This window comes from Dasypus novemcinctus, chromosome 10, assembly GCF_030445035.2.
Source record: "Dasypus novemcinctus isolate mDasNov1 chromosome 10, mDasNov1.1.hap2, whole genome shotgun sequence".
Classification (NCBI taxonomy): domain Eukaryota; kingdom Metazoa; phylum Chordata; class Mammalia; order Cingulata; family Dasypodidae; genus Dasypus; species Dasypus novemcinctus.
In genome coordinates, this window is record NC_080682.1 from 75671307 (window position 1) to 75684701 (window position 13395).

General features: G+C 44.4%; 1 protein-coding gene across 2 annotated transcripts in view; it reads left to right on the top strand.

Moving 5' to 3' along the window:
• The window catches only part of SERGEF (secretion regulating guanine nucleotide exchange factor), a 295047-nt gene that overhangs the window by 51140 nt on the left and 230512 nt on the right, over positions 1-13395 (top strand). For both annotated transcript variants that reach the window (XM_058305664.2, XM_071218152.1), the window contains exon 9: positions 2690-2856. In XM_058305664.2, the coding sequence (XP_058161647.1) occupies positions 2690-2856 (167 nt within the window). The remainder of the gene's footprint in view (positions 1-2689; positions 2857-13395) is intronic.

Below are 13395 nucleotides of genomic sequence, written 5' to 3' on the forward strand. Positions count from 1 at the left end.
CAGTTTTGGAGGCTTTGTGGATCCTGGGCACTAGTGTCACATGGGCTTTTCTTTGTCTAAGCCTGCAGAAGCAATGAAAGTGTTGAGTGGTTATACAAGGACATGGACCAGTGTGACTTACCAGTGCAGAGCAGTACCATGGGCTGATAGAAAGAGATGTGGCTTCACTGTGTGACCTGGAGAAGATCAGCCCTATTCTTCTCACCTGTTAAATGGAAAAAGTAATATCTGCTTTATTTACTGCATATATGGAGACTTAGGTAATGCATAAGACTGCCTTGTGAACTGTAAACCACCTACCATGTGTGAGTGGTGAGAGCCTCAGTCTCTCCTACCTCTTGTACCTATTCCAATTGTGTGTGACTTGACATGTACCTAGCCCTCAGCACAATTGGGGGATCCTTGGCAACAGGAATGTACTTTATCATAGGAGGCAGTTTGCTAGGGAGTGTTGGTCCCATTGCTGCCACCAATTAGCATGTAATTGCAGGAATTCCCCTGCTTCCCTCTGGCCCTCAGTTTCTGAAATGTGGACCAGGTGATTCCAGAAGTCCGCCTTCCAGCCCCAGCATTTCAGCACTTTGCATTTACTGTGCTTTAAAAAAGTACTTTAGGGAAGTGGACTTGGCCCAGTGGATAGGGCGTCCATCTCCCACTTGGGAGGTCCACAGTTCAAACCCCGGGCCTCCTTGACCCATGTGGAGCTGGCCCATGCATAGTGCTGATGCGCGCAAGGAGTGCCCTGCCACGCAGGGGTGTCCCCGCGTAGGGGAGACCCACACACAAGGAGTGCACCCCATAAGGAGAGCCGCCCAGCGTGAAAGAAAGTTCAGCCTGCCCAGGAATGGCGCCGCACACACGAAGAGCTCACACATAAGATGACAACAAATAGAAACACAGATTCCTGTGCCACTGAGAACAACAGAAGCGGACAAAGAAGAACACGCAGCAAAATGGACACAGAGAGCAGACAATGGGGGGGGGGAGTTGTGTTGGGGAGGAAAGGTAGAGAAATAAATAAAAAATAAATCTTCAAAAAAAAGTTCTTTAGAAGATACTTGATAGATTTCTGCTGATTTGATTTATAGTGCAGATAAATTTTCCATTTATTGAGTACACAGTATGCCATTTATTGTGCTATTTTCTAGGGTCATAAAGATGTGGACTCTGCTTTCAAGAAGATTAGATCACAATATTTGGCATAGTAACTAATGAATAAAAAAATAGAGGTGGCTCCCAGGAGAGTGCGCTTCACCCTTTCTGGGGAGAATTAAGTTAAGAAAGGTTTCAAAGAAGTGGTTGTACTGAGCTGGTCTCTAAAGGTTGAGCCATGATTTACCAGGTGAATAAGGTAAGCAAGGAGCATCCAGGGTGAAAGGAACAGCATATGCAACGTCATGACATAGCACATCTGAAGGGGCTCACTCCTGGTTATTGTAATATACCAGGTACCCTGGTGGCTGCAAAGACCTTGTTCCCTCTTTGAAGAAGCTCAGAGTCAGATTCCTGTGAACTGTTTGATATCTATGTTGGTGTCCACAGCACATTGATCCTGAGAACTATGTCCCTGCAGAGCCCTGTATCCTGCAATATTCTGACATTTCCCCCATGAGTCTATCATTGTTTTTTTAGCCACAGTATAAGCCATATGTTGAACATGGGGCCAGATGAAGCTTTGATACTAAACACAGAGAATGTAGTAGATTTGTCTAGAATTTAATATGCATTTCTTGGTGTTTTGTCTCTTAAGCAAAGTTTTCTTTGTTAAAATAAACATGTATAAAGAATTTATACAGCGCACATGGTTATGCATATTTATTGCAGAGAATCTGTTAATAATCTATGCCTCATCAGATTTTGCATTTCTGTTGAAATAACAAATGCAGCACTTGGTACAACTGAATGAATTTGGTGAATTTTCTCTTATCTAGGAGAAGAAAGACCATTTTTCTTTTTCTTTTTCCAAGCTTCATTTTCTTTCATCGTCTTTAGCACTGGCCAGCTTCCCATGTGGTGCATCTGGGGGACTGAGTGCTTTCCTGTCTCCAAATGATTTTTTTTTTCCTGTCTCTCACTCCTTTCCTTCTAGCATACATAGACGCTTGCCTTGGGATTGTTAGGATTGCTCCTTTGGGTAAGAATGTAGATTCCAGAAGTTCCTCCTATTTTACATGGAGGGGAAAACACATGGAATTGCCTTTCGTTGAGCTGAAGTGAAGCCTGAAAGAGTGTGGCATGGGGCAAGTCTGGAGCCCAGGGAACTTCAGGGTGGTTAAAAGGAGCCCTGGATTGGGTGGGGTGAGGAGAGCCTGGGAACAGGCATCACAGCAAAGCACAAAGAGTGTGGGGAAGGGAGGTGGTGGGTAGGCATCATGGTCGAAGTTTTATCTATAGTCATGTTTATAACTGTAGCTCTATAAAATGCAAAAGCACAGGCTTTTGAATCAGTACTCTCTTTGAATCTGGCTCTGGTACCCACTCACTACTTGTTTCAGTCTTGGGCGAGTAATTTAACCTCTGTGTAGAAATGTGAATACTCATGCTTTCTTTACAGGAGGATATGAGGGCCCCTAGTACCTAGTAGTTGGAGCTAAAATAAATACTCTCACTTTTCTCTTGCAATTCCTTGCCTACCCCTGAGAGCCCAGCTTTGGAATGTAGCCCTAATTAAAATAATATTTGTTTTCAGAAACTGGCAAGGTGTTTACCTGGGGCCGAGCAGACTACGGTCAGCTAGGGAGGAAGCCGGAGGCTCCTGAAGGCTGGAAACCAGAAAAGCAGGCTCTTTCCCTCCACTGCTGGAGACAGCAGGGCAGCGCGCCTTCCTCTCTGCAGTGCTTAACGGGAGCAACGGAGGTAGGAAGAGACACAGCGCCTCTCTTTTACTTGTCTTTCAGTGAAATGTTTACTGAGGGCCTACTGTGAGCCAGGCTTTACGATAGGTTCTGATCCGAGAAGGAATCCGCAGGGGTCCTTGGCCTCAAGTTGCTCATGATTTAATATTGTAGATAAGGCAGTTACCTAGATGACTGCACCACAAGCAGGCCACGTGATAACTTCTTCGGAGTGGTTCAAAGTACTCTGGGTGCACTTGGAAGAGCGAGAAATTAATTCAGGGTACAGGGGTTAGGCTCTTGGACGATGAATCAGACGTGAGTGAGCAGTTAGGAGAAAGAAGAGACTTGTAGGTACACACAACAGCTTGAACAGAGTCCTAGGGGGCCCAGGAAGTGAAGAAGGTCTTTGGGGGACACTAGTGGTTCAGTTTGGCTGGAGCATGGGATGTCAGGGTGGGTAATATGAGGTAATTTCAGAAAGATGGGTTGGAACCTGATCGAGGGAGCCTTTAATACAGAGCTAAAGACTTTGCACTGAGGTTTACATTTCCCAGTGTGGAAAACATTGCAGTTCAGTTGCCTATTCTAGCCCCTTTAGTTCCCTGAAATGTCTTGAATTTCTACATTTAAGAGGAGAGGCTTAATTTCTCCAGGGTATCTGTTTCTGTTGCTGAATTCTGCTTTACTGCTGTCCTTAAAAAAAAAAAAAAAAGGAAAAGGCTAGATTTTTTAGAAGAACGAGGGTGGCTACGCAGGAAATGTATCTCTGAACCTAAGTTGGCTTCATGAAGGAATTCAGGCTTCATTCAGAGACTCTCAAAAAAATTAATAAGCTGGTGAGACTTCTGTAATTAGCATCAGACTAATTACAACCCTCTCCCTACCTAGAGGACTTCCCTTCCCCAGGGGCCTGCCTGGCCTCTTCCTTCCGGGTATGTAGGACGGGTCTCAATTTCTTCTCACATCCCAGGCCTGATCCTCCCAGGCCCTTCCTCAGTGCTGGATTGAGTCTGTCTTGCACTCTCTCTTCTCTTTAATTGAAACGGTATGAAACAATATCACAAAGACAGTCCGTATGTGGTAATAAAACAACCCATTCTCTTCCCACCCTATCACAACTACATTCCTTTTTGCATACACACATACACACTTCTACAATGTTGTAGCAATGGCATTTATGATATTCTATATTCACTCTTCATTTATTTGATCACAAATGCTTGCTTTGTTTTGTTTCCTCTTGGCCTTTAAAATGATCGTTTAAAATGGCTATGTAACTACATGATTTGAAGATTCTGAGATTTTCTAAGCTGTTCTTTCAGTGTTGGACATTTAGGTCATTTTCTTTCATGTGTGTTTTTTTTTTCCCTATTACAGTGAACCCTGCAATGAGTACCCTGTTGAACTGTTTCCTCATGATGCAATCTTGGAGATGAAATTACAGGGGAGAAACCATGAACACCTTTACAACTTGGCTATATTTCTCTAGAGTCTCTTTGAAGGAAGTTGACTACCCCCAGCAGTGAATGAGGGAATGTAGTATTTATTTATTTATTAGACACCCTTTTTTATTACTCCATTTTCTAGATAGAGAAATTGAGGTGACAGAGGATGGTCTCAATTTGAATCCCTAGTTCTTCCACTTAATAGCTGTATGACTCTGGACAAGTTTCTTTACATCTCTGTGCCCTAGCCTCTTTTTTAAATTTTTTAAAGATGTATTTATTTATTTTTCCCCACCCCCTTATTGTTTGCATTTGCTGTGTCTGTCTGTTGTATGCTGGTCCTCTTTTCAGGAGGCACCTGGAACTGAACCCGGGACCTCTGATGTGGGAGGGAGGCGCCTAATCGCTTGAGCCACCCTCACTCTTTGCTTTGTTGTGTCTCTTATTATGTTTTCCTCACGTCTCTTGTTGCGTCAGCTCACTGCACCTGCCCGTTGCATGAGCTCGCTGTCTTGCTTGTCTTCTTTTGGAGGCACTGGGAACCGAACCTGGGAATGTAGTAATTAAATGGTATTAAATAGTAATTAAATAGTATTGTCACGTAGGGAGTTAAGGAGCTGAGAGCCTGGTTCAAAGTGCATTAGACTCTTCAGCTTTTCTTTGTCTTTCCAAGAACATTTAAGACTCTGGGGTTGGGTATCATAGTAGAGGAGGCACAGAGGCTTCATGGATTTTTTGAGTCTCTAGTTTCATTGGTAAGATGAACATAATAAAACTTACCACATAAGGTTATGGATAAGGATTACCCACAAAGTTCTTGGCAGTAGTAGGTATTTGCTTGGTGACTACTGATTTCTTTCTCTTCTTCCCCTTTGAAGCCTTTTCATGCCCGCTGGTAGCCACAGTGTACAGCACTGTGACAGATGTGGCTAGTACACACACAGGTCCTGCCTGGCATTGATGTGGCTTTTATTTAGCTTCTGAGTGGGGCAGTATGAGGGACAAGCTTGAGCCTTGAGCTCCTTGAAAGCTTCATTTTCATGCTCCCCTGCCTTCGCTGCGCCTGTCGCTGGGTGCTGGTGTGTGTACTCTCTGGTCTCTCTGCAGGTCAGACTCCAGGCCACTTCCTGTTGGTAAATTGGATTTGGGAATTATCTCCAGATGTTGATGCCCAGGTCTGGCCTATCTGTTAGGCATCTATTTGCCTGAGGCCCAGAAAGAGTCAGGCCAGTGGACAGCAGTAAGCTGCTAGGAGTAGATCCATTTTGGAAAAGATAAAAGCCACACTAAACTAGATATTACCCTTTGGAGGGGGGTGTGGGGAGGGTGCAGGAAACCTGGGGAGGCAGGAACAGCTTTGGACTAAGCCGATGATGCCTGACCCTCAAGGACATGATCATGTTTCTTCAATCCCATGTCCAAGGAATAAGTAGGATTGGAGGGGGGCATGAGCTCTGTGGTTGGGACTTTGGATAGGTGCCTGAACAGAAGAGTCCAGAGGGACATCCAAGCAAGAGGGGAAAGCACAGGTAGACAGAGCCGGACAGTGCTCATAACCATCCCTTCCCATGAACAGAGGGAAAGAAATAAACATAAAGTTATTCAGTGCTTATTGTGGGCCAATGTGCTAAATGCTTTTCCTATTTTATCTTCACAACAAACCTATATACAGGTGTCATTATCACTGCTTTACAAACAAGGAGACTAAAGCTCAGGATGATTAATTCATTGGCTCAGGATCACATAGTGGGTAAGCAATGGGGCTCACCTACTTTCTCCATATATGGAATAAATTAAGAATTATTTCCCCATATCTTTTGCAAGGGTTCCCTTCCAAAGGTGAAAGTCTTCTACAAGTCTGGGAATCAGGGTCTCTTTTCTTCTGAGCTGTGCTTCATTACTAGTCTGGATGAGAATTTGTCATTTGTGATGTTAGACCTGCCAGGCCTTCCTTTAATGCTCTTATACTAGTAAAAACTGTGTTTTATGCACGTCAGCCTTGTCTTAGATACTGGGCCTCCAAGCACCATTGGAGGAGTCCAGGGATAGCAGAGTGGTTGGGATTAATCCCTCCCCCCCCCGCCCCCCCGGCACATGTCAGGGGAGGGTGTGTGTAAACAGTCTGGTTTGTTTGCTCCTTGGCAGCAGAGATACACCACAACAGCTTTTTGTGTTCCAGGCCTCCTTGGGTTTGGTACTTGCACATTTCCTATGGAACGTTGGCTCTAAACTCGGCTCCAAATGGGAAGCTTGCATTTCACATTTGGGCAGAAGTGCTGGTGCTTCCTTAGTGGGCACATTGAGGGCTCCCTAAGATTCTGCAGCAGCTGAGGTGGGCACCTGGTGTGTTAGTGGAATAGTCAGGAGACCTGCCTGACCAAAGGTAAAAAGCCTCTGGGGGCATGAGAATGAGATTGGGAGTTAGAAGACCAGGGTTCTAGCTTTGGTTCTGCACTGACTAAGTGAATTTGGGAAAGCCCCTTTTCCTCCCATGCCTTAATTTCCCCATAGGTAGGTTGGTGTATTTGTCAGTCAGATGAATGCTGATACAAAATGCCAGAAACTGGTTGGTTTTTATAAAGGGTATTTGGGGTAGGAGCTTACAGATACCAGGCCATAAAGCATAAGTTACTTCCCTCACCAAAGTCTATTTTCACCTGTTGGAGCAAGATGGCTGCCGACGTCTGTAAGGGTTCAGGCTTCCTAGGTTCCTCTCTTCTAGAGTCTTGCTTCTCTCTGGACTTAGGGTTCCTCTCTTCCTGGAGCTTGCTTCTCTTTCCTCTGTGTGCTTACTTCCAGGGGCTCCAGCTTAAGGCTTCAGCATCAAACTCCAACATCAAAACTCCAACATCAGGTACCCTCAACTCTGTCCTTTGCCATGTCTTTTATTACCACAAAAGGGTGGGGACTTAATGCCCTAATGACATGGTCCAATAAAGCCCTAATCATAACTTAATCACGCCCAGGTACAGACCTGATTACAAACATAATCCAATATCTATTTTTGGAATTCATAACCATATCAAACTGCTATACTCCACCCTCTGAATTCCAAAAAGACATTACAGTATTTGAAAAAACCTTAAATCGGTAACAATGCAAGTACTAAATCATATCACAATCAATTTAAAGAAATACAGTTGGTCTTGGGGCAAAGTCCTGTCTGCTATAGACCTCTGAAACTTGCAAAACAATTTATCTGTTTCCAATACACACAGGGACAAAGGATAAACGTCTTCATTACAATAAGGAGAAATTGGGAGGGAAACCTGAGTCATGGGTCCTCTACAGTTCAGTAAACCTGCAGGGCATCCTCCATTCGATTTCCATCTGAGAGTCACTCTTAAGATGATGGTTTCTTCTCCTTGGTGCCTTATGGGGACCCACCTGTTCCATATGCTTGCCCAATGGCCATTTTCTTGGTTCCACCCTCATCAAGCATCTGGGTGTCGACCAAGCTCCAGACCTTACCCTCCAAGAGTGTTGGGGTGATTGCCACTCCTCACCCAATCTTTGGGTTAGAGTCTTAACCCCCCTAGTACAGTGACATGAAGACAAAACGCCTCCTAACCTTTGGCAAACAGGGTCAACCCAGTCAGAACAATGAGTTGACCACCTGGCCTTCCCTAAACTTTGGCATACAGGCTCAACCCTCTCAGAGCAACGAGTTGACCACCTGGCCTTCCCTAATCCATAGGGGACAGATCTACTCCATTCAGACCTGTGGGGTGCTGACCTTAACTGCCCTAATCCTTGGGGAATGTGTTCCACCCTCTCTGTACCACAGGGTGGCAAAACAGTCCCAGAACATTGGGTGGGAACATCCACCCTCTTCAACTGCTAGTGCAAACTCGCCCTCTCTGTACACATGGGTGGGGTTCCTCTCTTGGCCCAAGGTCATGTTTTAATTCCAAATCTCAGCTTCCATGGTTTTTCTCTTAAAGCCATTTCTCCTTCAATCTCGCCTTTCCATGTCCCTTTTAGTCCAGGCTGACAGTAGTTTTGTTCATACATTTCTCTCAAACACCTAGTTGTTTTAGCATGGAAGAAGCAGGGGTCCAAGCCATCAGACAGTAAGACTTTCCACAAATCTTTCCAAGATAACGGCATCTTCAATCCTGATTTGCAAGTTCCAAGTTTAGTTAAGTCCTCCAGTGGGTCACTTTTATCTGGGAGCTTGATTTTCAGAGGCTTAGAATTTCCAGAATAATTTTCTGTTTTCTCTGTGCCCAACAGTTCAGTCCTCAGCATCTCTTTCTCATCTAACATTTTGCTATATGCTGCAGGCAGAAGCCAAGCTGCATTTTCTGGGTTTACTTTGGAAATTTCATCAGCTAAATGCCCAGGCTCGCCAATTTCAAATTCTGCCTTCCATAAAACACCAGGAGTTAAAGGCTATTAAAATACCCCTTCTTTTCCCAACTATATGTCTGATTCCACTGGATTTTATTCATACATATACTTTTAGCAAAGCAATATATTGCAACAGATTGAATGGAGAAGCAGATATGAGAATCCATATGTTTCTGTCTTCTATTCAGCTAGACAGCAAAGAGATTAGAAAATGTAAAACAATACCACTTTTCTCACTATTTTTTGTTTTGAAAAATAATTATCTTTGAGAAAATATGTTACTTATGTTAAGTTGTAATAGGTTTACTATTATCACTTCAAAATAAATTTATTAAAAAAAAATCTTGCTAAGTTCTCTGCAACTTTAAAACATGGGAGTGCCTTTCCTCCAGTTTCCAATAATAGATTCATCATTTACTTCTAAGGTATCATGAAAAGTCTTTTTAGCATCCGTATTGCTGTCAACAGTCTTTTCAAAGCACTGTAGGTCTTTTTTTCCAAGTATCTCACAATTCCTCCAAAAAATACCCCTTACCCATTTATAAAACCATTCCAGCATTTTGGTAATTGCAAAAGTACTTCCCCACTCCTAGGTATCAAATTTTGTATTAGTCAGCCAAAGGGGTGCTGATGCAATATACCAGAAATTGGTTGGTTTTTATAAAGGGTGTATATTTGGGGTAGGCACTTATAGATACCAGGCCATAAGCATAAGTTACTTTCCTCACCAAAGTCTATTTTCACCTGTTGGAGCAAGATGGCTGCCAACGTCTGCAAGCGTTCAGGCTTCCTGGGTTCCTCTCTTCTAGGGTCTTGCTTCTCTCTGGGCTCAGGGTTCCTCTCTTCCTAGGGCTTCTTTTCTTTCCTCTGTGTGCTTACTTCCTGGGGCTCCAGCTTAAGGCTTCAGCATCAAACTCCAACATCAAAAACTCCAACATGAAAAACCCTCAGCTCTGTCCTTTGCTATGCCTTTTATCCCTTGTTGGGTGGGGACTCAATGCTCTAATGACATGGCCCAATCAAAGCCCTAATCATAACTTAATCACACCCAGGTACAGACCAGATTACAAACATAAGGCAATATATATTTTTGGAATTCGTAACCATCTCAAACTGCTATACTTGGGGATGTTAAGACCAGATGATTCCTGATATCTCTTAGATCTAAGAGTTCCTTCCATCTCTGGTTCTTGTTTCGTGGAAATAAGCACTTCTTGAATTTGTGATGACTAGCCTGCCTCCTGCCTCTGGAGTCCCTCAGTTTTATAGCCAGAATCTCTTGGCTCCTAGCTATAGCTCACGGTTAGCAGACTTGGGACTGTTAACTAATCCAGAAGCTCCAGACTTCACTCCTTCATCAGCCTTGCTCTCACTCCTTTACATGGCTTTGTTCCATGGGTTCTGGCCCCAGTTCGTTCTGTTCCTGGTACTTAGTGAGCTGTCCTTCTCTTTAGCCCCTGGGCTTCTCTTGGTGCCCATGTCCCTTAGTCCCTTGGCTTCAAGGTGGTAGTGCTGCTCCCTGTTCAATCCTTAGTTTTTCTAGGACAGGGACCCTGCTTGGTCCTTCTGGGCTTGCAGTTTGGTCTGGACTCCCATCCCTGTGACTGGCCTGTATTGCCTGGGGAAGACCTTGGTGACACTGCCTTCCTCGATTCTGTGCCTACCAACTCCTCTGCTGGCTCTGTGGGTATGTGGTCCCACATTTTCTGCTCTCTTGGATCTCTCCGACTTTACCTTCTTCTTGACCCAGTAAGCATTGGTGGACACCTGCCATGTGCTAATATTGTCCACACAGTGGTGGTGGTTGGGAAGGTGGATACAAAAAGGAAGAATACATGGTTTTTGCCTTCATAGAATTTCCAGATACTTAAATAAATCTTTACAGAGTGAAAAGTGCTATTAGAGGTATGTATGAATGGCTGAAGGAACAGTGAAGATGGAATAATTAATTCTGAAGAATCTAACAAAAAAGAAGTGTTTGAATTGGTTCTGAAAAATGAGTAGTTGTTTAGCAAGGATGGAAGGATGTTCTGGAGAGGGGGAACAAAAGGAACTAACCAGTGAGTCTGGAGCAGCTTGTATTGCCTGCTGCAATCAGGGTGCCTGCCCTCCCAGTGGTAGAGCCTAGTTTTGCAATCTGGCGCCTGCCTTGCCTGCCCCAATCGCTGACATCCATCCTTTTGAAAGGAGTACTGTCTGAAGGAAAATAATTCTCACATACGTTATCTCATTTGATCCCAGCATGGTGCTGTGAAATACACCAGCACACGAATGATGATCCCCATTGTGTACTTGAGGAACTGAGGCCTGGATGGGTTAGTTAGGAATTAGGAGAAGATCCAAGATAAACAGCCCCATCCCCAGTGTTTCTGAGGACCTGCTTTTGTCCTGAGTCATGTTCCTGGTTTAAATTTTGCACACGTTTGGTTGAGGAGCACCAAATCCCAGTAAGGAGCTCAGTGTGCCTATGCACATGCATGCACTCACACAGCATTTGGGGCAGGAGCAGGAAACACGGAAATAAACAGGAGTTGAACCAGAGACTGGGTAATTGTCAAGCCCAGATGCCATCGGCCCTCATTTTGCTGCAGGACTAAAATTGTTAGAGGATCAACCTGTGCACAGGGTCTAAGTGAAATCTGTCAGAATGAGTGGGAAAGAAGCTATTTTTAGTTTGCAGAGTCACTCACTCGGCTGTGTTAGCTGAGGTTTGAGCCTGTCCCCTACGCTTTCCACAGTGTTATTTCTGAAGGAGAAATACCACTTGAATGCTATGTAAAGCCCATTAATGAACCTGGAAGTTTCCAGGGTGTCTTTGTCCCTGCAGCTCCCTCGGAAGGCTGCCTTTCCTGAATGACCTTCCTCCTTTCCTATATTTAATGCATTTCTAATTTTAAGTTTGTGTTAAGACTGTGGGACTTCGGTGCCCTAAATAACACAGAAATCTACCACCAGCAATCAGCTGAGTCCAGAGGGCTCTGACAGAATTGAACACAGCTTGAAAAAGCATTCCCAAGCAGCTTTCTGGTAAGTAATCTGCAACCTTGTTGCCATTCCTTAGAGGAGCCTTTGGGCCCTGAGACCATGGGGCCCGTGCAGCCCAAACCTTCTAGATGTAGCAGAGGCGATAGCAGTGCTCACCTGAAGACTGTTGGTTGTGTTGCTGATTAGAAAATCTAGCACATCTTTGCTGTAGCTGACATAGCAGCAGAAGGAATAACGTAAACCAAACTTCCAAGCAGTGGACTGGATTTGTCCATGTGAACACTCAGAAGAGAGAAGGAGACACCAGAAAGGCCTGTCAAGTTTGAGAAAGTTAGTAAAGGATTATGATATAGCAAGACTTATTATTACTGCTGTTTTTCATATTTACTTACATTTGCTATCATTCTCTTCTCACTAAAATATAAGCTTATTCAGAGCTGTGTTCCAGTGTGTAGAAATAGTGCCCAGTGCCTTGTAGGTTCTCAGTAGATGTGTACTGACTGACTGAACGAAAAACGAAGAAAGAAATGGTTTCCCACATCCTCTTCTTGCTCTCCCTGTAGTCTGCACTTCTTGACCAGTGTGAGGGTAGACATCTCCAGGCTTTTGGTTGTTTGGTCATCACATGTCCTGCAGAGCTGAGGAACAGATAGGCTCTGACCCTGAAATGCGCTCATAACAATCTTGGCGTTCTTATAAAGGCTAGTGCTGACAAGGCTTCTCTTCCTCTTAGCATGTCTTAGTTTGCTGAGCACCTTCACGCGCGTCCACCTTCACCTTCTCTACTTCAGTTCAACAGATGCTTGTGTGTGCCTGCCCGAGCACTATGCTCGGCAGAGTGTGGAAAACAGAGAAGAGTGGAGCAGCTCCTTGCTCAGGAGCTTGTGAGCTAGTGGCAGGGCTAAGGAAAGTTCACTGCAGACAATGCAGAATGGGACAAAAGGCTGTAAGAGAGAGTCCTTTGATGAAAATCTGTTGGTCTTGTCCCTTTCCATGACCTTGAGAACTTTTTCCTTCTCGAACATTCAGTCACGGTGGTTCCGTTGGATTCTGCAGGGTGGGGGTGGTTGGGGTGGGAGCTGGTGACTGGAAAGGCATCCTGGATTGGAAGCCTCGGTGTTAAATTAGTTCTCAAGGGAGAGAATGTGAAGTTCCTTGGCAGGAACTTGCATTAAAGAGGAAAACAGAGGAAGAGCAACCAGATAGAGATTGAGTATTGATAAGAGAGGAAGAAAGCCAGCCAGGAACTGCAGTGTCACAGAGTTAAGGGACTTTTGGCCATGTCCAGCACTGTAGAGAGGTCAGGGTGGCTTGGGGCTGGAAAGAAACCACTGATTTTGTGGTAAGGAGGTGGTGGTAATACTTTGGAGAGCAACTTCTATGGAAAGGTGGATGCTAAAGCAGGGGCATACAGGCTGTAGGTGTGATCTAGCCTCTCTAGACATTCAGAAGTGAAAGGAGGGAGGCAGGAAGCTCTGTAACGTGAGCGGAGAGCTTGATTGAGTTAGTTTTATAAGCAAGGGGAGACCGGAAAGTGTCAGAAGGCTGAAAGAATCAGAGAGAGCAAGCAAGAGAAAACTTAAGATAAAGATGCAAGAGGGAGAGGTGATAGCTGGAGTGAGGCCCCCAAGGAGATGAGAGAGAGAATTGAGATCACAGTGAAGGTGTTAGTTCTGACAAGAAGGAAGGACACCTTTTCTTTCAACACGGGAGTAAAGAAAAAAAGGCTACATGAAGATAGAAGTTTTGAGGTAGAGAAGAGAAAAGCTTTCATT